The sequence below is a fragment of the Thermobia domestica genome, chromosome 15 (assembly GCF_964235325.1).
Source record: "Thermobia domestica chromosome 15, izTheDome1.hap1.1, whole genome shotgun sequence".
Lineage (NCBI taxonomy): Eukaryota > Metazoa > Arthropoda > Insecta > Zygentoma > Lepismatidae > Thermobia > Thermobia domestica.
Genome location: NC_137468.1, coordinates 27438173 through 27463323, shown reverse-complemented (window position 1 = coordinate 27463323; position 25151 = coordinate 27438173). Strand labels below are relative to the sequence as shown.

The 25151-nt window shown below is 37.5% G+C and overlaps 1 protein-coding gene across 1 annotated transcript in view; it reads right to left on the bottom strand.

Annotated features, from left to right (window-relative positions):
• LOC145672143 (alkaline phosphatase, tissue-nonspecific isozyme-like) overlaps window positions 1-25151 on the bottom strand; it is a 689601-nt gene that overhangs the window by 37643 nt on the left and 626807 nt on the right. Inside the window, exon 6 of the mRNA XM_081741467.1 lies at window positions 22195-22335. Coding sequence (XP_081597593.1) covers window positions 22195-22335 — 141 coding nt within the window. The remainder of the gene's footprint in view (window positions 1-22194; window positions 22336-25151) is intronic.

The following is a 25151-nucleotide window of genomic DNA, read 5'->3' as shown; positions in this document are numbered from 1 at the left end:
TATTTCTGTTTCCAATATCCTATTAAAAAGTCGAGAAACTGCTTTCCTTCTTTACCTAAACTTTTGCATGCTTCGATAGGGAGACTATCTGGTTCTGGAGCTTTACTACTTTTAATCTTTTATCTGTTATTTTCTACCTCTACCGTGGTCACAAGCTGAACCAATTCCTGATTTGTGGGAAGAGTTTTGCACTTTAACCGCAGATTTTCTTCATTAAGACGTTTCTGTAAATACTTCTTCTATCTATCTTTAACTTCTCTTCATTTATCAGAATCTCGTTACTTTCATCCTTTATTCAGCACACATGCGACATATCTTTCTTTTGCCGTTTTCTTATCTGCGAAAGCTTGTTTATCATCTTTTCTTCCTGTTTTGTTTTCAGGGTTTACAACTCATCATACGCCTTGCCTTTTGCTACACTATCTGCCTTCTTAATGTTTTACGCTTCCTTGTAATCCTTCATATCTCGTTGATTACCAGAGTTTTGCCATTTTTATATCATTCCTCTTTCTCCTTTACAGCGGCTTGAAGTTCTTTATTCCACCACTACGTTTTCTTATCAATGTAGCCTCTTTCTTTAGTTTCTCCCATATATTTTCTTACTCTGTCTCTGAGTGCTACTAACTGATTTACTTCTCTTCTACGTGTATCTTTTCTTCCTTCAGTTGCAGTATTTCTGATGAGGTAATTTCCTATCGAATCTTTTCAGCACTTGTCTCTTCTAGTTTCCATCACTTTATTCGAACAGGAACAATTTTTGGTCTTCTTCCTACCTTTTCCTTGATGCACAGGCTACTACGAGACGGTGTTACTCTGTTAGCCTGTCACATAGTATTACTTTGCAGTCCCTTGCATCATGTAGGTTTTGTCTCCTTTGTAAAATAAGGTCGATCAGAGACCTTGAGGTCCCACTCTTATATGTAATAAGGTATTCTTCACTTTCTGATTATAGAAGATAATGAGAATAGCAAGGTGTTCTCACCTTCATTATTTCTGTCTCCCAATCCATATTTTCCACGTCTTCTTTCAATCTTGATTTTGCTCGTCCTACACGCCTATTTAAATCTCCTACTAGGACAAATTTCTCAAGTAACGAATAATTCTGCGTGGTAGCATCTAGCTCTTTCCAAAACTCTTGCTTTGTATCAATATGCATAATCTATTAGCTAACAGCTTTTTTTTGCTACATATATCTAAATAATTTCTTCCAGCAAATAAGCAAATTGCAGCGTCATATGTACATCATAACAAGGAGTTTGGTTTCTATAAAGTGTCATTTTCTCAATTAACATTGAAACCGAAAGTACTAATAGATTTCTACCATTTCCGGTTTAAAGGAGGCCGCGGTGGCTCAGTGGTAGAGAGTTCACATCTGGTGCTTGTGGTCCCTGGTTCGATCACAGTTAGCGCTAAGTGAACTTTGTGGTGGAGAAACATCGTGTAGCCTGAGGTTTCTCGGAGTTCTCTCACTTTCTTCATTCCATCATTTCATTCATTTCACATTATCACAGTCTCCTTTAGCCTAACCGGCATAACCGTGAGACGTAAAACTTAATAATTTCATTTTATTTCATTTCATTTCCGGTTTAAGTAGAGAGATTAAAATGATGATGGAATATATTCTTAATTGATTGCAAAAAGTCTCTTCTGGCTAAGCTACACATTACAGTTCTTACTCTACATCTATCAACGCTGAAATCGGAAATAGTTACTTTCCAGTTTGAAAATGAAAAATAAAAGTTTTGAGTTTTACGTCCTACGTTATGTCGGTTAGGCTAAAGAAGATGGTGATGATGAGAGATGAATGAAATTGAGTACCTGGTAATAAACCTAGTATTTGATAACACAAGAATTATATGATAGAACAAGCGAGTATCGTTCTACAGTATGAAACTACGGTAAACTTCCAAACTATACAAATTCAATAGTAAAACTGGAAATAGTAGAAACCGGAAGTAGTTGAATTCTACCACTTACGGTTTAAATATTAGGTTGTCGAAGGAGATGGGACCTATTATTGGAACGACGAATCGTTTCCCGAAAACCGTTTCTCAATAGCTCTTACCGTTTTTGAGCTATGACCAATATTGTTGAAACCAGAAGTGGTTCAACATAGCTTCTGATTTAACTCGAAGATTGGTGAAAGAGATGGAACCTATTCTTGGGATGCTGAATCGATTCTCGAAAACCGCTTGTCAATACCACTTATCGTTTTAGGTCTAGGAAAATCAATATTGAAATCAGAAGTAGTAGTGAATTTATACCACTTCCGATTTTAGTGGAAATACAGGAGTACAGGTGGTTTGTCCCCTAAAACCTTAAATCGATTTCTGAAAACTCTTTATCGCTAGCTATGTTTTATATTCGTTTATGAGTTATGAATATGTTTGTTGAAACTAGATATGGTTGACTTCTACCACTTCCCGTTTAAATAAGATTGTTGAAAGAGAATGCAGAATTGATTCCCGCAAACCGTTTCTCGATAGCTCTTACCCTTTTAAGTTTATGAAAATAAATATTGAAACCTGAAGTAGTAGTGGATCCTACCACTTCCAGTTTTAGTAGAAGTGCAGAGTAAAGGTGGTTCCTTTCATATCCACTTACTTCCGAAAACTGTTTGCCGATCGCTATTACCGTTTTTTACTCGTGGTCTTTAATTTGAAACCGGAAACTTCCGATTTCTACCACTTCCGGTTTAACAGATTGACTGCCAAGGTGATTTGAGGGTACAATAGGAGGTTGTTGAAGGAGATGCAACCTATTATTGGGATGCTGGATCGATTCCCGAAAACCGCTTGTCAATAGCTCTTACCGATTTTGATGTGATACCTGTTGACAGACGGACACAGCCGTTCTATAAGACTTCCCTTTCATATGCATAGCGTAGTTTGGAAGTCTAAAAGTACGTATATAGCCAAAAGCAGGAAATATCTTTTTATTTGATAATTAAATATAAAGTTATTTATTGCGGCTTGCAGCTTTGTACCTTTCTTATATATATTTTTCTCTTACTTAGAAGAAATAAACCTTTTTCTTAGGTACAATTTCAGAATGAATAAATATATGAATATTTATTAGTTTCTCTTCTGAATTAATATATGAAAAAAAAAACATTATTTCCTGAGAACTTCTAGTATTTTAATGGGTTACTTTCGTTAAACTTTGAAATTTTCGGTAGCCAAAAACTTGCAGTAGATATTTTTACATATTTCGTAATTATTATTTCTATAAAGTGAAAATATATAAATATAGAAAAGTAATAAAGCTATGAGAAACATCTTGTCTTCGCGCATGAAAAGCGTATGAAACTTATGGAATATTGATATGACGATTTTCAGTGAACAACGATTAAATTCTAAAAAAAAAAAAAAAAGCTACATTACATTTTCTAACATATTTTCCAGAAATGAAGAATTGCAAGATAATTAATTTTATGAACACTTACCCTCACCCTCAATTGACGCCCTCACCCTCACCTCCCTCACACTCACCCTCAACTGACACCCTCAATTGACGCCCTCACCCTCACCTCCCTCACACTCACCCTCAACTGACACCCTCACCCTCCCTGACACTCACCCTCCATTGATGCCCTCACACTCACCCTCACTCACACTCACCCTCAATTACTTTATCGCCCACATCCTCCAACGCCCTCACCCTCAACTACTAAAATGAGGGTGAGGGCGGCCCTCATGAAGGCAAAATGAGGGAGGATGACCATCTTTGGTCTGAACATTATTGCTGCCGCTGGAGACGTTGACTGGTACCGTCTGTTTCGATTTTAACTAATTGTTTTTAAATTTCTCATGATTTTTAAATTCTAAAATTTCGAGATAAATCTTAGTGGACTACGTGACACACCAGTGTGTCGCAACACATCAGTTGAGAACCAATGGACTAGAGCGTTAAGAGAGAAGATCGTACCTATTTTTAGAACTATAAACTAAACGATTCCTAAAAATAAAATAAAAAAATTAACGTTCCTTCCGAAAATTTTCCAAAATAATTCTTCACAATTTAATTGTCATATTTATGATGAAGAATTTGATGTCTGTTGCATGATGTCTAACTTATAGCGACGTCTTGTTTTAGAAGTCGAAACTATAAGATAACTTTAAAAAAACGATTTTAAGGATAACTTGTTAAGGGAATTAGCGGAGATGTAACTAATGGACAGTCTCGTAATTAGGGGGCTATCGGGCTCAAACCCCCCCCCCCCGGAAAAAAAATCTTTATTTTTTTGCATTCCACGTACAACATTAATCTTTCTTACCATTTCTAAGAATTTCATTGACTTTCCATTTACCTATGCTCTTTGTTCAGAAATAATACTGTATTTGTCAAATTTGATTTGTCAATTTTGTTTTCTTTCTTTCGTCCATTCTATTCTTCTGGTTCTTTTTCTTAATTGTTACTTTCTTTCGTTTCTCTTATCATACTTTCAACACGTAGTTAGTTGTGATTCAAGTCGGCCGTCGTCAGTAATACCAAAACTGATAAGCGAAACTGATGTTCCACACCAACTTGCACATATATCAACATAACGGGACTTTAGTTATTATAGCAAAGGAATATTAACATTGTTTAGTTATATATAAAAAAAAGTATATGTTTGTATTAAAGAAAATCAAGAGAGGGAGAGGAATATGTAGTCAAGGAAATTTAGATAGACCAAAAGAATGCTTACTTTTCCTTCTATGAATAGAATAAAAGGTTGGATTCACTGCTAAATTTTTGTATCATATCACATAAAATTCATTAATCTGCAATTCTTGTCATTAAAACTTCAATTTATGCATACATTAAAATATATTTAATTCTCAAACTCAGGTGGGCAATTGCTTCTCCTCCTGCTTCCTCGCGTTGTGCACAGTCCCCCCGAAACAAAATTCTAAATACGCCACTGCTAATGGACCATTGGGGCTTAGGTCCTCTGGATTTTGATAACGATCTCGCTGAGATGTGAGATACTTACAATACTTGTAAGTAAAAACTTGAAATCAAGTAATTCAATTATTTGAAGTAATTTAAATTAAATCAAGTTTAATTGAAAAAAAAAGTTAATTGATATTTTTACATATAAATGTATTGCAGTCGAAAGTTAGAAACAAAAAAGAAAAAGAAAGAAAAGTAATTTCCTTGTTAACTCCATCTAAAGACGAAAAATGTTGTCTCAGTCTTTTGCCATTTCGGAATATACGTAGAAGCTGGGAATTTCACAAACCTTAATCGATGAGCAAAACGAACAGAATTTTTCTTAATTCTGGAGCCAGTTCAAGTACAAAAAACAACGATAATAGTCAAATAAGGAATTACGATTATTGGAGTTGTTCCAAAAGTGCACTTGCTTCTTCTCTCTAATTATAAGCAACGTTTATTACCATCATTAAAACGCCTTTTGGAACAACAAAAAAAGATTTCTCATTCACCGTAAAACGAATCTTAAGAGAATTAGTTCTTAACCTGATTGTCTCAAGGAACAGCTTTACAGTAATGGGTTTTATTTATCTCGTTTAAGGAAAATGGCTCGACAATTGCTTTTACATTACACTCGGTGTCTGCAGACGACGGTATTTTTACATTTGTTGTAAAAAAAAAAAAAAATCAGTTCACAAAATGTGATAATAAACATGAGTTGATTAACGTCATAAGCTCCAAGCTACACAGTCGGAAAATACAGACATGCTCATGTCCCATGTCTCTTGAAAAAAGAGATCTTTCAGTTTTACATCCCACGATTATTTCATTTAGGCTAAAGGAGACGGTGACGTAGGCGCTAACGCTCTCATCTTCAGTACGAGCGGACCCGGGTTCGATTCCTGGTGGGGGCACTCGGTCGGAAAAGGTAAAAAGCTTTTTCAGGGCAACCAATCTGAATTAAGTTTTCCTGGGTTTTCCTCATTCACACCAGCCAAACGCCAGGATGGTACCTAACATTTAGATCTCAGGCCGCTTCTTTTCTTCCCTTTCCCCGGATAGTGTGCTCGCTTAGCGACGTCATCCCTCACAGGTGACGGGCTAGCATGGCCTTAGATGCCGAAATCCCAGATATCTAAGTCCTAAATCTTAAATCCCTAAGGAGATGGTGAGAAATGAATGAAATTGTGGAATTAAGAGACTGTTAGGAAATGGGAGGACTCAGAGAAAACCCACGCATTTGTTCACCATAAAGCCCACTTGGCATGAACTGGGATCGAACCAGAGACCCTAAGCTCCAGAGGTGAACGCTCTACCGATGAGCCACCGCTGCCCTATGTTTATTTTGGAACTAAATTGAATTTAAATTTGTACATAGGTCATATAATATTTCTAAAACAGGATGATTTATTCGAAACATCACCGAAAGCAAAAATAATAATAGGCCTATATTTTCTCGGGAGATCCGGATTGGATTCCCGGGAGTTCATAAGATTTGGTTTCCACATTAAACTGTAGATGTTCATCTCATACAGTCTCGTCACTTGAAAGGATGCTTGACTTCAACTCCAAGAACCAATTAATATAGTTCCCAATAAATTCTAAGGTCAAAGACATAATTAATTTGACTGAAGTACATGCATCGATGCTCCTTGATTTAATTGTCACATTATTATTAGACTTCCAAACTGTCATAAAATGGAAGTCTGTCCGTCATTCTGTAGGTCTGTCGACAACTATCAGAGCAAAAACGAAAGATATATAAAGAATCGGTTTTGTGCAACCGATTCAGCATCCGAAGAAAAGGTTCCATCTTTTCCGTCAAACCGTTACTCTTCAATCGGAAGCAGTTGAAATTAGTCACTTTCCGATTTCAACGATTTCCATAGAGAGAGAAAAAAAATGGTAATCGATAGTGACAAGCGGATTTTGCAATCGTTTCCGCGTCACCATTCACAACACTCTAATAATCCCGGAAATGGTTGGAATTTACTAATACTTACGGTTTCAATACTCATTTCCACCGAACAGAAACGGTACGGGATATATATAAAAAAGAAAAGTTTCGACACAGATTTTGCGCCTCAACAACGAGTTTTGTATTGATTCTCATCTACTGTATCTGTAGAAACCAGAAGTGGTATTGATTCTCATCTACTTTATCTGTAGAAACCGGAAGTGGTATTGATTCTTATCTACTGTATCTGTAGAAACCGGAAGTGGTATTGATTCTCATCTACTTTATCTGTAGAAACCGGAAGGGGTATTGATTCTCATCTACTGTATTTATAGAAACCGGAAGTGGTATTGATTATCATCTACTGTATCTGTAGAAACCGGAAGTGGTATTGATTCCAATCTACTGTATCTGTAGAATCTGGAAGTGGTATTGATTTTCATCTACTGTATCTGTAGAAACCGGAAATAGTATTGATTCTCATCTACTGTATCTGTAGAAACCGGAAGTGGTATTGATTCTCATCTACTGTATCTGTAGAATCCGGAAGTGGTGTTGATTCTCATCTACTCTATCTGTAGAAACCGGAAGTGATATTGATTCTCATCTACTGTATCTGTAGAAACCGGAAGTTGTGAAAGTCTAGGTTTATTCGATTATAACACTGATCACATGATGGATAAAATGGAAATGATTACTAACAAGGAGATTTTTGATATGGATTCAGTGCCAAGCATATGCATCATATCTGATTTTATTCTTTTTTATATTACAACTGGAAATGATAGACATCAATTAACCCTTTCGGTTTTAATGTTAATCTTCATACAGCAAAAACAGCGAATTATGCATTCAGTGTTCAAGGAACAGAATCTGTCTTTGATCCTATTCCTCTATTGGAACCAGTAGCTAGAGACGTACTAATTCAAGTTCGGTATTGAATTCACATACCGCAGGTTAGAAATCTACCGTAGCATCACAGTGTAAAGCAAAATTCACTTATTATTATTAATTAATCAATTTTTTCATTTTTTAAGTGTAGGGTGCTCATAAATTCCTTTACTCTTATAAAAAAGTATATGGAATACAGTTGTAGTAATGATGTTACATACTTTGTTTTCTATAGCTGAGGTTATTACTTTAAGTTTGTGTATGGAGAGGGGGCACGGTAGAGACCTGCACGGGCCGAATTTTTCGGCCCGATCCCAATCCAGCCCGAACGTACCTAGGCCCGGCCCAGCCCGGGCCCGAAAAGTTTTGGAGATTTTCGGCCCGAGCTCGGCCCGGCCCGATAAGTATTTCAAAATTCTTGGCCCAAGCCCGGCCCGGGCCCGATAAATTTTAAGTTTTTGGCCCGACCCCGGCCCGATAAATTTAAAAAAAAAAATAGCTCGAGCCCGAATCTTTCTCAAAATTTAGTACTAAATTTGACCTAACCCTCAGAAACATTTTTTAAACTTTGGTTCACAACCTGATGCTTGCCTTCCGAATGGTACCATTGCCTCCTAGAACTTTGCCTGTCATCGAGAGAACAAAAACTCCATTCCCTGTAACAGAAATCTAACTTAACTGATTTTTAGCATAAAGTGAAAATGCCAATATTGTTTAGCGACAGGCAAAACATTCCCACCCCTATTTCTTATATTTTGAGTTCAGTGAAGGTCAAGGTCAGAGCTCAATTTACCGCATAATGCCTGCAATCCTCTATAGTGAAAGTGCAGCCGCTAAGCAAGACAAACTGTAAATATCTATTGCATTCTTTGTAACATTTTTCACGGACACACTTCTTCAACGTTTGGCTTTATTCCAATTATCGTTTAACAAAAGTCAATAATTATTAAAGGATTGCAATTGATCGGCCCCAGCCCGGCCAGACTTGAAGAGAAATCAGTGTCGGCCAGCCCAAGCTCGGTCCGGTCCAAAGAAATAACAGTGTCGGCCCGCCCAAGCCCGGCCCGGCCCGTGCAGATCTCTAGGGCACGGTGGTTTAGTAATAGAGAGCTTTCTTCTGGTGCGTTGGGTCCCTGTTTCCATCCCTGGCCAAGTAAGTTTGCAGTGGACAACATAGTTTTCTCGGGACTGTTTCCTCCCACTCTCTCACTCCACCAATTCTTCCATCATCATTCACTTGCTTTAATCAGTGTCTCCTTTAGTCTAGAGGGCATAATTGTAAGACGTTAAACTGAAATAAAGATTTTATTTATTTATTTTTGTAAGATTCAGTAAGCCTCAGCATGTACTGAGAAAAAATGTGTGTGGCGTACTTAAAAATGTAGGTTACATGTGTAAATCCTGTAGTTTATGGACTTAACGTACAGCAATGGGGGCGCGGTGGATCACTGGTAGAGCGTTCACCTCCGGTGCTTGGGGTCCCTGGTTCGATCCCAGCTCGCGCCGTCTGGACTTTGTGGTGGACAAACACCGTGCTCGTGGGTTTTCTCGGGGTTCTCCCGTTTCCTCCCACTCTCTTCATTCCATCATTTCACTCATTTCTCATTATCACCGTCTCCTTTAGTCTAACCGTCATAATCGTGGGACGTTAAACTTGAAGATTTCATTTCATTTTTTACGAACAGCAAACGTATAACTGAAGACGCATGTTTTATAATATTTTTCGTATAAGTGTTCCATCTATACGTACTTTCTGTATGAAATAATATAGGCGGTCAGGATCTCAGATACAAATGGACGTATATAACATATAGCTGACGAAGGTAAAATACATATACAGTATGTATATAACATAAGGAAGACTGTTAGATATCAGACATCCTGCAACGGCATGATATCATGTAACATCTAAGGGCAGTAACTATGTAGCATACGGCTAACACATGCTCCGTACTGATTCCTGTAGTAAGCAAGAAGATTCTGTATATTTGTATAACCGGTGTCCGTAGAACGGATATTTCTTAGTGTGTGCACCATTTTTTCGCACATCATAACAAATTAGTAACCATATTCCCGATCGCTTGATTTGGTCAAGATTGTCCGATTCGCAATGACCTACGCACGCGTATTGCAAGTCCCATTTTCCCCTTTAGGAATCGAATCTCTTATATACCCGTCTTATTTGCAATTTAGGATACGAGGAAATTGCTTCTGGGAAATTTGAAGGTTCTACATCTTATCATTTCAAATACCTTGTAAATATGAATGAATCAGTGAATGAGTTCCGATCTTTCAGAGGGACAAAAAAATAGCGGTGATTAAAATTTTACAAAAATTTTGCATCACAAAGTTGCTCATCTTTACTCTGAATATAGCTCTTGTCGCTGGTTCTAATGACTAGTGAGTACTTTTTGGCCCATGTAGTTCTGGGTTCAATTCCCAGTGGGAAAAGAGGGGGCATAGGAAGTCAGTGTTATAGTGCTCATCTCTGATGCAAGTGGTTCCTGGTTCGATCGCAGACCATGTAAGTTTGTGGTGAACAAAACATTGTGTCCGTATGGTTTCTCGGAGTTCTCCCATTTCCACCCACATACTCATTTTACTATTTTTTCTATTATCATTCACTCTCATTAATTATTCGTCTTGTTCTTGTCTAAAGAGTATATAAATCGCGAGAGACTATTGAGCTTATTACAGTGATTCGGGTTCGAGCTTAAACAATAAATTCCCGTCTTAAATGTGCCCGAGCCTAAACATAGGCGCTAAAGGGTCTTTCCTAGTCGATAGTGAAATCGGTCCTTGATCCAAACTGGGTCGTTATTGACCCAAAATGTTAGTTTTGATCTAAAGCCACCCCCCAAAAAAGTTTTAACCTCTTACCAGGCCGGTAGTCAGCCCAAAAATGTAGGGGGGGCCCGGCCGAAATTTGGGGGGGCCCGATCTAACTATATTATAGTTCATCACCATATTATAGTTCATTTGCAAGCCTACCTTGAAAATTTTAGAGGGGGCCAGCGAAAATTTAGGGAGGCCGGCCCCCCTAGACCCCCCTGGATACGGGCCTGCCTCTTACCCCCACCCCTTACCGAATTATCGTGTTGCACATGCTCAAAATTTAATATCTTTTAGTTCTGTTGGAGCTGATTCAAATCATTTCAAAGTTTCACAGATTGTAGATACTATCTAGGTATAAATGTGAACATTTAAAAAAAAAAAAAAAAAAAAACTCGATGCTATTTCTTGGTGTTTTGAGTGTTGAAAATTTCAAAAAAAAATCGTAAAAAAAATGAATAAGGACAACGCTGATTTTTGTTCAAATTGTTGTAATACCTTTAGACACAATACATACTTTTTCAGGGTCTTAAAGTGATGGCAACATTGCAAAATGCATTAAAAGTGTAAAACAACGTGTTTTTTCACATTTTTTGATTATTTAATCTACAACCTGAAAACTTTCAAACTATTTGGATCACCCTCAGAATTAAAAGATATTAAATTTGTGAGCATGTAATTCGGTAAGGCGTGGAAGTAGTGGGTCAAAACATTTTTTGGGGATGGTTTTAGGTCAAAGCAAACATTTTGGGTCAATAACGACCTAATTTGGCCGATTTCACTATGTTACTAGGAAAGGCCCTTTCAACAAACAAAGAAATCTAATCCAAAAATATTTCTTTAATGATCATTTTAATTTTGATATTTGATTTGACGATGAGTTTTCAGTAAAAGGACTTCCCGCTGTCAGATCCAATTTTGATTTAAAAAAAAAAACGCACTATAATATTCCATCCACACCATCAGCAGTACTTCGCCTTATTGAGTCCCTTTTAGTAGACATTTTACTTGATTAGAAGTGGATAAGACGAACTTACTTCCATTTCCTTCGTTTTTTTGTAACGTCATCATCCGATTCATATGATACTTGTAGCTTGCTCTCTCCGTCTGTTCTCGTCTCGTGAGTGAAAATGCTTCCGCACGAGGATCTCTTCTAATCCTTTTTGATGAAAAAGGAGGATAGAGAAAAAAGGAGGTCCGCATCGTTTGAAAGAAGGAGAGGAGAAAAAAATTGCGGGAAAGCTACAATGGCCTGCACGTGCCGGATCAAAAGAAGTGTTATTTGAAAATTATTCCAGGAGATCTTGCGAAGATTTTCACTGAATCTATGAGAGGGCAAAATAACCAATAACCAACTAGGCGAAATGAAAGTACAGTGTGATATATGCATGTGTGAGTATGTGTATGTGTATACACGAGGGTCAGTCAAAATGTTATTTGATAGAAGCACTGCAAACATTTATCTCCACCGCGTGATGTAGCGGTTTTCAGTTGTAGTTTGCTCTCTAATCAGGTGTAAACATGCCTAGGCAGCTGCAGGTGACTAGACTAGAGGAGTGTGGTTGTGTAGTGATTTTCTTTTTAGTGGACAAAACTGTGTAACTGCGCAAACTTTATCGCAGTTTATGGTGAAACTGCAATATCGTGTCAAGCTATTGCAAAGTGGTGTGACATGTTTGAGAACAGTTGACGACGCTTATCGCAAGCGAAGGCAATCAACATGGACATTCAACTTCGCTGAGATAGTCGCATGAGTGAACTCGATTGGTTTTCCAGCTTACGACTTCCTGGGTTTCGACCTCATGAAAGAACTTTCAAAGCGACGAGATTACTCGGATGACGAAGTGAAAACTGTAACCCAACAATGGTTATCGGATGTCATGCCGAAATTCTTTGTAGAAGGCGTACAAAAATGTGTTACGCCTCAAAAATGTTTAAACAAAGAAAGTGGATATGTCGAAAACAAGCTTTTGTATGTATACGTACAAATGAAAACATTCTAAGAGTTCGCTCCTGTTTCGTTTTCTCAAACAGTGGAACTAACATTTTTGACTGATTCTCATATATATATATATATGTATATAGGCACTTTCTGTAATAAAATCAACTTGGATATTTGCTTTCCTGTTGATATCTTAATTGCATAATATACAAGAATACCTTGCATACTTTGTGATTAATTGGTTGTAAGAGACATGCGTACTATACAAAACTGGTGTTAGAGGTCGATTAATAATGGGTTTTAAAAATGAAATGAAATCTTTGAGTTTTACGTTCCACGGTTATGCCAGTTAGGCTAAAGGAGACGGTGATGATGAGTAATGAATGAAATGGTGGAATGAAGAAACGGGAGAACCCCGAGAAACCCACGCACACGGTGTTTGTCCACCACAAAGTTCACTTGGCGGGGGCTGGGATTGAACCCAGAACCCCAAGCAACGCTCTACCACTGAGCCACCGCGACCCATAATGGGTTTTAATTGAATTAGTTAATCACAGAAACAAATTATGATAATAAACAATTTTTAAAATGAAATTTTTAAAAAAATACAGAATATCCATCATAACGAAATCTTTCAGTTTTGCGTTTCACGATTACATTTTACGTCCTCTAGGCCAAAGAAGAAAGATAGTTAATGAAAGCGAATGCGGTATTGATGGTATGAGAATGTGAGAGGAAATAGGAGAACCCTGAGAAAACCCACAGAAACACTATATTTTCCACCACACACTTACCTGATCTGGGGTCGAAACACGGACCACTCGCATCATGGGTGAGCACTTCACCCCCGAACCACGACCATCCGCCGTTCTTCAATACCGTCATATCACAAGCCGATACTCGCTTTCAATTATACAGTATTTTCATTTAACAGTTTAACTGCTATTGACTTTTTTTTATTTCTTTATTTTTATAAAATTTGAATTAGCAAACCTATTGCTGACTCGTAAATATGTGTAATAGACTCTGCTAAAGAATAGTAAAGAGGATCACGCGAGACTTACATGTGTGGGATATGCGATTGGATAATTAAAAGGTGTTCCATAAAGAGCACAACTTTTGAAAAGCCCGCCTTTTCTGTTGTAGTAAGTTGGCAACACTGAACGTTACACGACTTTCATCTGTTTTCTTTGTGGTTAGTATTCACGAAAGAAAACGGAAGAAAACGTCTTCGAGTGAGGCCTATAGCCTATATTCGATATTACCTAAGACAAAGAGGTGACTTAGACCTAACTTGAGATAATGTTTCACAGTAATTTCCATAAAAAGAAGAAAGTCTGATTTTGTGAAGCAAGCAATAATCCACCATCAAAAACATTATAAAACGTGGATAGGAAAAAGAGAAAATGTTTAAAGGTATTTTTCAAACATTCGCTTGATGAAACTGAAAAAAAAAAACTTCTACAAAAACCGCAATTCGGATTCTTGATGGTTTCTAGAAACCGTATCCTCTTACTTGCGTAACAAGAACGTTAATCATTGACGTATGCTTGCTCGGTAAACTCATATAAACATATTAATTGAAACAAGTATATGCAAGTTTCTTATTATGGACGCTATTCCATGATAATCTTCATAAAAGTTTTCCAAATAGTGTGTGCTAGTTATATACCGTATTCACCTCAACTACAAAAGGTTGATCCGTATATGTGTGTCTGATTTTAAACCTTCATCCTTGCTCATAGAACCAACTGCAGCAAGAGAAAGCCAAATTCCTCTCTATTACGCCAAATTCGCGCGTGTGTGGTGTGTGAATCATGGGCAACCAAGGTGAACCGGCTTTGGAAAGGCTACGTCGTAGCACTTTTCCACGCCGTTTTCCGTGACACAGATTCAAAAACAATGCAGGTAAAATGGACATGCATTGGGGTCAACAACCACCAAGAACATAACTAATTGTCATAAACACTACAATGTTCTAGCACTTCATTCATCCAATAAGAGAAGTAGAAAACGATCGTATAGCTCGAAAGTTGCGCCCAAGTACCCGACAGGAAAACCGTTCTGCACAACGTATGATGGTAAGACTATTGCCCGTGGTACAGTCTACTGTGAACAGCAACATACATGGCAAATTAAAGCTCCGGAAGTTGTTTAAATATCGCGGACAAGTCCTTACTGCAGTCCATCAGAGGAAGAAGAAAACACATTAAGGTACTTTTACGAACACCAAGTATCCAGGAGAAAGAGGAACTTTGTTGTCACACTTGATGAAGCTTGGGCGTGGATTTATCCATCAGATTGTGGCAAAATTCAAGCCATAACGTACACTCCACGAGATTCAAAAATTTATGCTGACTTCATCCATCAGCGCAAAGCAAGTTTTTCGAAAGGATTTCTGGTTATCACGGGGTTCTTCTATGAAGACAAGTTAACGATTCGAAAGTTGCCTACAAACTGTAAATTCAACTCCGCATTTTATCAGCAACATTTCCTCATACCAATTTATAGAGAAGTTCTGCCTTGTTTGTATGGAAATGCAATAAATTAAGTCTCTGTGCATATGGATAAGGCCTCATCACATACATCCCGTTCTACACAGAGATTTCTGCAAGAAATCAATGTAGACACCGGCATCCAGGCTATTTCTTTCCAAGACATACCAGTGAAATCACTTGATACCAGTTTAATGTATTTTTGCGGGTTTGACCTATTGAAAAGAACAATTTCATCTCGTCGCGTCACCATTGTCCGTGGTCTCTGGGGAGCCCGCCAGAAGAAGATGCTCAAAATTCCCATTGCTGTACTTCAAGGAGCCTCTTACAATGGAAGTTATGGTGCAGGGCTATTGGCAAAATACATGGTGCTCACATCAAGGGAAACCGATGTTGGTCCAGTATTTTTCCTAAGGGAGGTGAGAAGTCAAAATTGGACACATATAGACGGACCAATCTTCTGTAACCTTCCGAAATATCCCTAAGTTAACTAATTAGCTCTATGGCTTATGCAACCCAAAAGCTCAATGCCGCGTTCACAAAAGCTCTCCACTGGCTTCTATCCTTAGCCAACTGGATCCAGTTTCTACTTTGTATTCCTGATTGCGGGAGATCCATCTTAATATTATCGTCTCATCTGCGTCTAGGCCTTCCTAATGATCGTTTCCCGATTGGTCTTCTAGTTAAGACTTTGAAAGCGTTCCTACTTTTTGCCATCCTGGCTACATGATCTGCCAACCTGAGCCTCCTAGATTTGATTACCCTAAACCGTATAAATTATGTGATTCCTTGTTTTGATGTTTCTGCCATTCCGCATTCCCATTCCTCTTGGGTCCGAATATTCGTCTCAGGATCTTGTTCTCAAATGTCCCTAAATTATCCACAAAAAACACCTATAAAACCTTCTCGGATATTTATGTTTCTTCTCTGTTATCCTTACATATTACTGGTATACGCTAGTTGGACAAATTTTATTATTCTAATCGTGAATTAGGCAATGCTTGTGCATGAATACTTCAATAAATAAGGTGATATGAATACTGAGCGGTCATACACTAATTCCTTGTCTCAAGCCCGTTCTTACTCCTCTAGTGGAGGTTGCTATTTTAAATCCGGAAGCTTGGCATTTATTTTATTTTATATTGTTTTTGTTTTTGTCAGTTCCACTAGGCAAGCATTTGGATAATACCTTTACATAAACTGTCTGATCTTCTCCTTTTTAACTCTCTTTATCTATGTTACTGATTGTTGATTCTTCCAGTATAAATTTATCTTGTAAAACATGTAGTATAAGAAAGCACAAGTTAATGGAAATTGACATCTGAACATCAGGCGACTTGCATCATTCTCTTACTGTAGGCAGTTTGACGGCGAGAGAAAATGTAAAACAGAATATTTGGTGTACATTAGATAGTCAGTAATGCCGTGTCTTTTATCTATAGAGACAGTGTTGGAAGACAAAACATACGTAATATTAACGTTCTATCTCGAAAAAATGTCACCAACAGAGGTCTATATAGCATTATTTAAGATTCACCAATGTTATTATCGGAGTATATATAATACTATGAGCTGCTTGGAGGAACGTAATGGTATGTCACATTTTCTAACTTTGGAGTTAACTGGGAAAGAATTTCCATATAATTCAATGCAATGGCATATACTAAACAAGCTTTTCCTGCCATCTACAGGCACATTATCGAAGTTAAACTATCTACATACTTTTCTGTTGGTTGATGCCAACCTATTCCACCAAATAACTTAATTTTACCGGAAGTGGCGCTTAGCATCATGTTTGCCGGAGTTTCTTATATCTATATATATGTGTGTGTGTTCTGCTGTCCTATTTTACATGCGGGTTGGTAAATTATCAATAGAGGAAAGAAAGGCGAAAAATCTAAAGAAGAGGAAGTGAATATTGAAGGTTCAATTTGGTAAAGTTCTGGGACGTCGTTTCGTCAGAAGGGAAAAAAAAAGGCTATGACAAGAGTGCGAACGATGTGCAAATGGTGCGTCCATCACACTTCAGTGAATGCACAGAACAGCTGAACGCTTGGAACAGCAATATTCAGGCGTCATCATTTTTTTTTTACTTTTTTTTTTATTTCATTTCATTTCATTTTCACCCTTTGCTTGCTTGCCTACTCACCCGCAAACGACAATTGTGGTTACGACGTCGACGAGACAACGCGCATAGTGGAAACCATTTTCATATTTGCTGTCTGTTTCTCTGTCTCTTGCTCTGTTCCACTTTTTTTTCTTTATAACATTTATACTTATCTGACACACGCGTATTTACACACACACACACACACACATACAAAACAGTGCATTTTTTCCCCCCAGTATTGGAAATGTCAACTACTGTTATGATATTGCAGAGTCCTGTAATGGAGAAAACTGAAGAAAATAGGTCCTAACTTTGGTAATATATTTTTGGAAGCTTTTTCGATCAGAAACAAACCAGATGGTATTGACTGCTTCAATGTTCTATACCCTCTTATGACTATCGTATTAGAGCAAAGAAATATTCTTGTATCTTGGCATAGAAAGAAGTATTTTAGCACGATATTTTTTCCGAGTTCTTTACTGAATACTCTATTCCTTTTACTGTCCCTATTTGAAAGAGGTACAATATGCAAGATACACTGAGAAAAAAAACATACATGGCGTATGTCAAAACGTACGTTACATACGTAAATTATGTAATTTTTGGACTTAACGTACAATCCTATGTATCATCCTGTAGGAAGCGTATAACTGAAAATGTATTTTCTATACGTACTTTCCGTATAAGTGTTCCGAATAAACGTACTTTCCGTATGAAAGAAAGAGCTGTATATATGCGGTAAGGATCTCACATATGGATGAACGTATATAAGGATGGACGTACTTTCCGTATGAAAGAAATGTATATAGGCGGTAAGGATCTCATATATGGATGGATGTATATAAGGATGGACGTACTTTCCGTATGAAAGAAAGAAATGTATATAGGCGGTAAGGATCTCACATATGGATGGACGTATATAAGGATGGACGTACTTTCCGTATGAAAGAAATGTATATAGGCGGTAAGGATCTCACATATGGATGGATGTATATAAGGATGGACGTACTTTCCGTATGAAAGAAAGAAATGTATATAGGCGGTAAGGATCTCACATATGGATGGACGTATATAAGGATGAACGTATTTTCCGTATGAAAGAAAGAAATGTATATAGGCGATAAGGATCTCACATATGGATGAACGTATATAAGGATGGACGTACTTTCCGTATAAAAGAAATGTATATAGGCAGTAAGGATCTCATATATGGATGGATGTATATAAGGATGGAAGTACTTTCCGTATGAAAGAAAGAAATGTATATATGCGATAAGGATCTCACATATGGATAGACGTATATAAGGATGGATGTACTTTAAGTATGAAAGAAAGAAATGTATATAGGCGTTAAGGAGCTCACATATGGATGGACGTATATAAGAATGGAAGTACTTTCCGTATGAAAAAAAGAAATGTATATAGGCGTTAAGGAGCTCACATATGGATGGACGTATATAAGGATGGAAGTACTTTCCGTATGAAAGAAAGAAATGTATATATGCGATAAGGATCTCACATATGGATGGACGTATATAAAGATGGAAGTACTTTCCGTATGAAAGAAAGAAATGTATATAGGCGTTAAGGAGCTCACATATTAATGGATGTATATAAGGATGGACGTACTTTCCGTATGAAAAAAAAATATATAGGCGGTAAGGATCTCACATATGGATGGACGTATATAAGGATGGACGTACTTTCCGTATGAAAGAAATGTATATAGGCGGTAAGGATCTCACTATGGATGGACGTATATAAGGATGGACGTACTTTCCGTATGAAAGAAAGAAATGTATATAGACGGTAAGGATCTCACATATGGGTGGACGTATATAAGGATGGACGTAATTTCCGTATGAAAGAAAGAAATGTATATAGGCGGTGAGGATCTCACATATTAATGGATGTATATAAGGATCGACGTACTTTCCGTATGAAAGAAATGTATATAGGCGGTAAGGATCTCACATATGGATGGACGTATATAAGGATGGACGTACTTTCCGTATGAAAGAAAGAAATGTATATAGACGGTAAGGATCTCACATATGGATGGACGTATATAAGGATGGACGTACTTTCCGTATGAAAGAAAGAAATGTATATAGGCGGTGAGGATCTCACATATTAATGGATGTATATAAGGATGGACGTACTTTCCGTATGAAAGAAATGTATATAGGTGGTAAGAATCTCACATATGGATAGATGTATATAAGGATGGACGTACTTTCCGTATGAAAGAAATGTATATAGGCGGTAAGGATCTCACATATGGATGGACGTATATAAGGGTGGACGTACTTTCCGTATGAAAGAAAGAAATGTATATAGACGGTAAGGATCTCACATATGGGTGGACGTATATAAGGATGGATGTACTTTAAGTATGAAAGAAAGAAATGTATATAGGCGTTAAGGAGCTCACATATGGATGGACGTATATAAAGATGGACGTACTTTCCGTATGAAAGAAAGAAATGTATATAGGCGGTGAGGATCTCACATATTAATGGATGTATATAAGGATGGACGTACTTTCCGTATGAAAGAAATGTATATAGGCGGTAAGGATCTCACATATGGATGGACGTATATAAGGATGGACGTACTTTCCGTATGAAAGAAAGAAATGTATATAGATGGTAAGGATCTCACATATGGGTGGACGTATATAAGGATGGACGTACTTTCCGTATGAAAGAAAGAAATGTATATAGGCGGTGAGGATCTCACATATTAATGGATGTATATAAGGATGGACGTACTTTCCGTATGAAAGAAATGTATATAGGTGGTAAGGATCTCACATATGGATAGATGTATATAAGGATGGACGTACTTTCCGTATGAAAGAAAGAAATGTATATAGGCGGTAAGGATCTCACATATGGATGGACGTATATAAGGATGGACGTATTTTCCGTATGAAAGAAATGTATATAGGCGGTGAGGATCTCACATATGGATGGACGTACTTTCCATATGAAAGAAATGTATATAAGCGGTAAGGATCTCACATATGGATGGACGTATATAAGGATGGACGTACTTTCCGTATGAAAGAAATGTATATAGGCGGTAAGGATCTCACATATGGATGGACGTATATGAGGATGGACGTACTTTCCGTATGAAAGAAATGTTTATAGGCGGTAAGGATCTCACATATGGATGAATGTATATAAGGATGGACGTACTTTCCGTATGAAAGAAATATATATAGGCGGTAAGGATCTCGCATATGGATCGACGTATATAAGGATGGACGTACTTTCCGTATGAAAGAAAGAAATGTATATAGGCGGTAAGGATCTCACATATGGATGGACGTATATAAGGATGGACGTACTTTCCGTATGAAAGAAATGTATATAGGCGGTAAGGATCTCACATATGGATGGACGTATATAATATATGGATGTTTGACATCTAACAGTTTTACGGGAGTTTGGCTATGAGTATATAATTTGAAGTACTCACTAACTACCTTTATAAAAATTGTTGCGGAAGTACCGCAGGATTCTCTAACATGGATATTTGGATAGGGCACATAGTAGTTTCTAAGTGAAGTCTTGACTCGATTGCGGTAGGTCTCATAGTTTTGGAGCTATGCATATGTAAAGTTCAAATTTTCAGTTCTAGTTTAGCATTGATCTGATAACAGGAAATCTGATAACAGGAAGCGAGAAGCGCTTAAAAAAAAATAATCGGTTTAGCGTTCGAAAGAAACGGAATGACTACATTGGACAAGATACTCGTTGTATGTATTAAGTATGAGCATAATTTAATTGAAATAGCAACGTTGGATAAATTTAATCTTAATACATATTTAAATGCATAGATAGGTGCATTTAATAACCAACGAACAGCATTAAATATTGCAATATCTCTTTATACTGGAAGCATCTCATATTATTAAACAAAACCGCGTGCTTCGGCACAAGCATCAGTGAGCAGATGACGGATGCCATAACCACCGATGGAACACGAAGAAGACACGAAGATATACGAAGAAAACTCCTCCGACCCCTCCACAGGTTCCGCCTCCAAAGACTGGTTATATAACGGATACTTTGAAGCAGAAGACATCAGTCATTAACTGGTCACTTCACACCTATCTCTCCAAGCTGCAACGGGCGGGAGAGATTTCTCTAACCCTATCTCCGAGCTGCAACAGACAGGAGATAATATCTCCGAGCTCCAACGGGCAAGAAGAATCCTCACCTATCTCCGAGTTACAACGAGCAAGAGATATTTACTTTACCTCTGAGCTGCAACGAGGAAGATGTATCCTCGCCTATCTCCGAGTTGTAGCGGGCAGGAGGTTTCTTTAGACCCAGCTGCAATGAACAGGGTCATTCTTAAGTGTCTTCACCGCAGAAAAAAAAACACCGTTAATTTTAGAATCTTTCTATAGTATCTTCGAAACAAATAAAAATATTCGAAAAGCAGAAACGTAGTAAACTAGACAATACTATTTTGCATGTGACAGCTTTACCACAATTCACTTATCTGCTTTTGGTATACCGCTGTTTACTAAACCCGCAAAAAGTGCTAAATCTATCTACAGTTGTAATTCGAAAACAGATAGATGTGTTATGATAACGGTATCACATGAAAACGTGTATTGTTTAGTTCACTACGTTTCTGTTTTTCGAATATTTTTGTTTGTTTTGAAGATATTACAGAAAAACTCTAAAATTTGCTGTAGTTTAATTTCGCTGTAGTGAAGACCCTTAATCACCAAACCTCAAACCTTCGAATTGCAATGGGCAAGAGGTCCAATTGTATGTAACTTAGAGGAAAGATGTTTTTAGAGACAAATATAAAATTTCTTATTTGTAATTTTGGCTATAAACAATATAAAAATATTTTATAATAAAAAAGTAAATTAGAAAAACATGTAAAGTTACTCTACCGAATATCACAATATAGTTACAATGGATTATACCATAACACGTAAAGTAGTACCATGACATCATGATAGACATGAATCAATGTTTTAATTAAGGAATCGATAATAATAACACATACTGACCTTCAACTAGGAGGAAGAAGCCATGTGGATTTTTGTTCAGCATCTCAATTGCTTTCCGGGTCATCTCAGCTAACGATGGGTCACCGGTTGAGCTCTCGTCTCGGTCAGCTTCGAAATCCAAATGCGAGAAAGCAAAAAGACCTAAAGAAGAGAGACAATTTATACTTTGTTTAATGAACAAATAAATGAGTGTGACACTTTTAACATTTAGATTGAATTTATCACAAATGTAATTGTAGTATTGAACATGGTAATTGATAACAAGGTTTTAGATGGCACTAACATGTTGCTACTTTACAGTGTTTGTGCAAGAAGTACTGAGACTGAGTCTATAAACAGGAATTTATTCATCCGATTTTAACAATTCCTGTAAATTCTAAAGAATAGTCCCTTGGGCGTCGATGCACTGCTACCAGCGCTATTTCCATGATTCATACGCTCCCTGGAAGTCAGCAGCTTCCGAAATGTCTTTAAAAAATTTGGTTACGGTCTTCTGGAGGCGGCAACGTCATCAAAATGGCGACCTTTCAGGACAGTTTTCACTTTGGGGAACAGGGAAAAGTCTGCTTTACCTTCCACAATCCCCATCATTTCAGGGCACACGTTAACTCGTCGTTGTTTTTGTTTATCATTCAACACTTTTGGTACCAATTTTGCACAAACTTTTCTCATGTTCAATTTCTCAGTTACAATGTTGTGTAGGGTTAACTTACACAAGTTAAGTTCTTCTGATATTGATCGCAGATTCAACCGATGGTCAAAGTCCAAGAGTTCTTTCGCCTTTCCCGTGTTTTCAACCCAAGAACTCGTCGAAGCGCGTTCAAATCAATGTTTGTCCCCAACTGTCTCCCGCCCGTCTTTGAAGTCCTTATGTCAGCGATAAAACTAGGCTTTCGACATGGCATTGTCTCCGTAGGTCTCCTCAATTAATTCCAAGAGTCTCTGAAGCAGTTTTGCCCAAGCGAACGCAGAAGTTGATGGCGTATCGCTGCTTTATCGACCACTCCATTTTTCGCTTTTTATTCCGTGTTTAAAATGAAAAAAACACACACTTTGCACAACGATCGATCCTTATTCTCTCACTGTTCAGAAGCGACCCGCCGCGCGGTGTGATGATTTTATTTAAGACCCCCACCACCGATACCACCCATTGAGAGAGCTCTGATGGCGACTGGAGCGCTGCGCGGTGGCCAGTCTCTTTACTTCTTGGACAAACCCTGTATATACAGTGATCCATTAAAACCTCAAGGCTAGTAAAACAAAAAGTATTGCAGAAAGAAAGTTGTTTATTGAAAAATATAAAATAGTATTGAAAACCTTTTCTAAATTACTACAGACCTTCTTACAAAATTCTTCTCACACTTAGGGAGGCCAACAACTGCAGCATGCTTCTTTGCAGAACGTTTGGAGACTGCCTACAGACTTGTCACACTCTCAATATTCTCAGGTGTAAGAGCACTTCTAAGTCGGTCAGATTATTTATTTTTTCAATGCTAAAACCATTGTTCGAAAATTCTTGACTCACTGCAAAATAGTCTTCCGATAAGGTACAGTACATTTTTACTGTGTAGATTAGCCAGCTTTATACGAGAAGCTCTGTGTACTGAACTCACAGAAATGCTTCTTTTGAGGAACATTTTGACTGAGCTTCTGACAAAAACATAATGACGACTGAAAACGACAAGAGAGTGGTGAACAGAAGTGATGACCCCCATTCATCTCGTCCCTCCACTGATAGTGCTACAGCTGATCAAAAAAGTAGGAGGTTTTATTGTGTATTATTGGTTATTATTGAGAATAATTGTTTTGTCATTTCCACACACAACACAACAGAGTAATTCAAGTCAGAGCAAAGTAAGTACAAATTCTTTTCAATAACGTTTTATATTTTCGAACTAACAAGTTTCTATCTGCAACTTTCGGTTTTATTAGAATTTTAAATGTGGGAGATTTTATTGGGAATCATGTAGTACGAACATTATAACTTCCAAAAACAAAGCGAGTTAAATAGCGAAAACTACAATAAGGCCCGATGCTTATTTTATGGCAGTATACAACGGTACCTTTTCCATAAGTTTAAAAATATGTGATTTCTCTATAGTACGGAAGGTAGGGACTATAACGTCGTTAGCTTCCCGCGAAAAGGTGCAGTGACGTTTATGTGGAGTTGCCAACGTGGATACTCGTGGCTCGCTGAGCGCAGCAGACGGTTGGTGCTGATTGGCTATCCTCTTACCACACCCCCAGTGACGAGCAGGTCCAAGCGCGGGAAGCCAGCGACGTTATACTTTCTGGACTATAGCATTTTCAGATTTTCTACTTACGAAGTGAATTTTTCACTTTAAATCGAATTAAAGATTGGATCAACAATATACTGTATGTATTTAAATGATCATATGATCAATAGTTTGTAGACCCCTCAAGTGTTTTGAACCTGTTTAGGATTTGAGCTCACTTTTGCAGCGGTTAAATTTCTGCTTAAATAGAAGAGAAATAGTTCATGATTTCTGAGATTATCTTTAGAAAAATAAAACCTGGGGCATATTTTAGTAAATGTCCTTGGGCTATCAGCCAGGTGAAGATATTGACATCCGAAACAATCAATCCCTTCCTCGGGCATATTATTTCCTCTAAAGTCCCCTTCGATTATAATTACAATACTTCTAGCGAATGTGAAACGGGATTCTCACAGATGAAGTTTATAGTATTCTTATTTAGGTCATCTGTGTTGCATGGATAAATTGTGCACCGATGTTCGCATAGGTGTCACCAGAACTTTTATATGAGTGTGCACAAAAGTAATTAAAACATAACTTTTTATATAAGTGTGCACAGAGGTAAATAAAAGAGAGCTTTTATAAGGACGTGCACAAAGGCGATTAAAAAGGACTTCTCATAATGATGTGCACGATGGTAATTAAAAGGTAACTTTCCATGTGAAGTGCAAAAAAGATAAT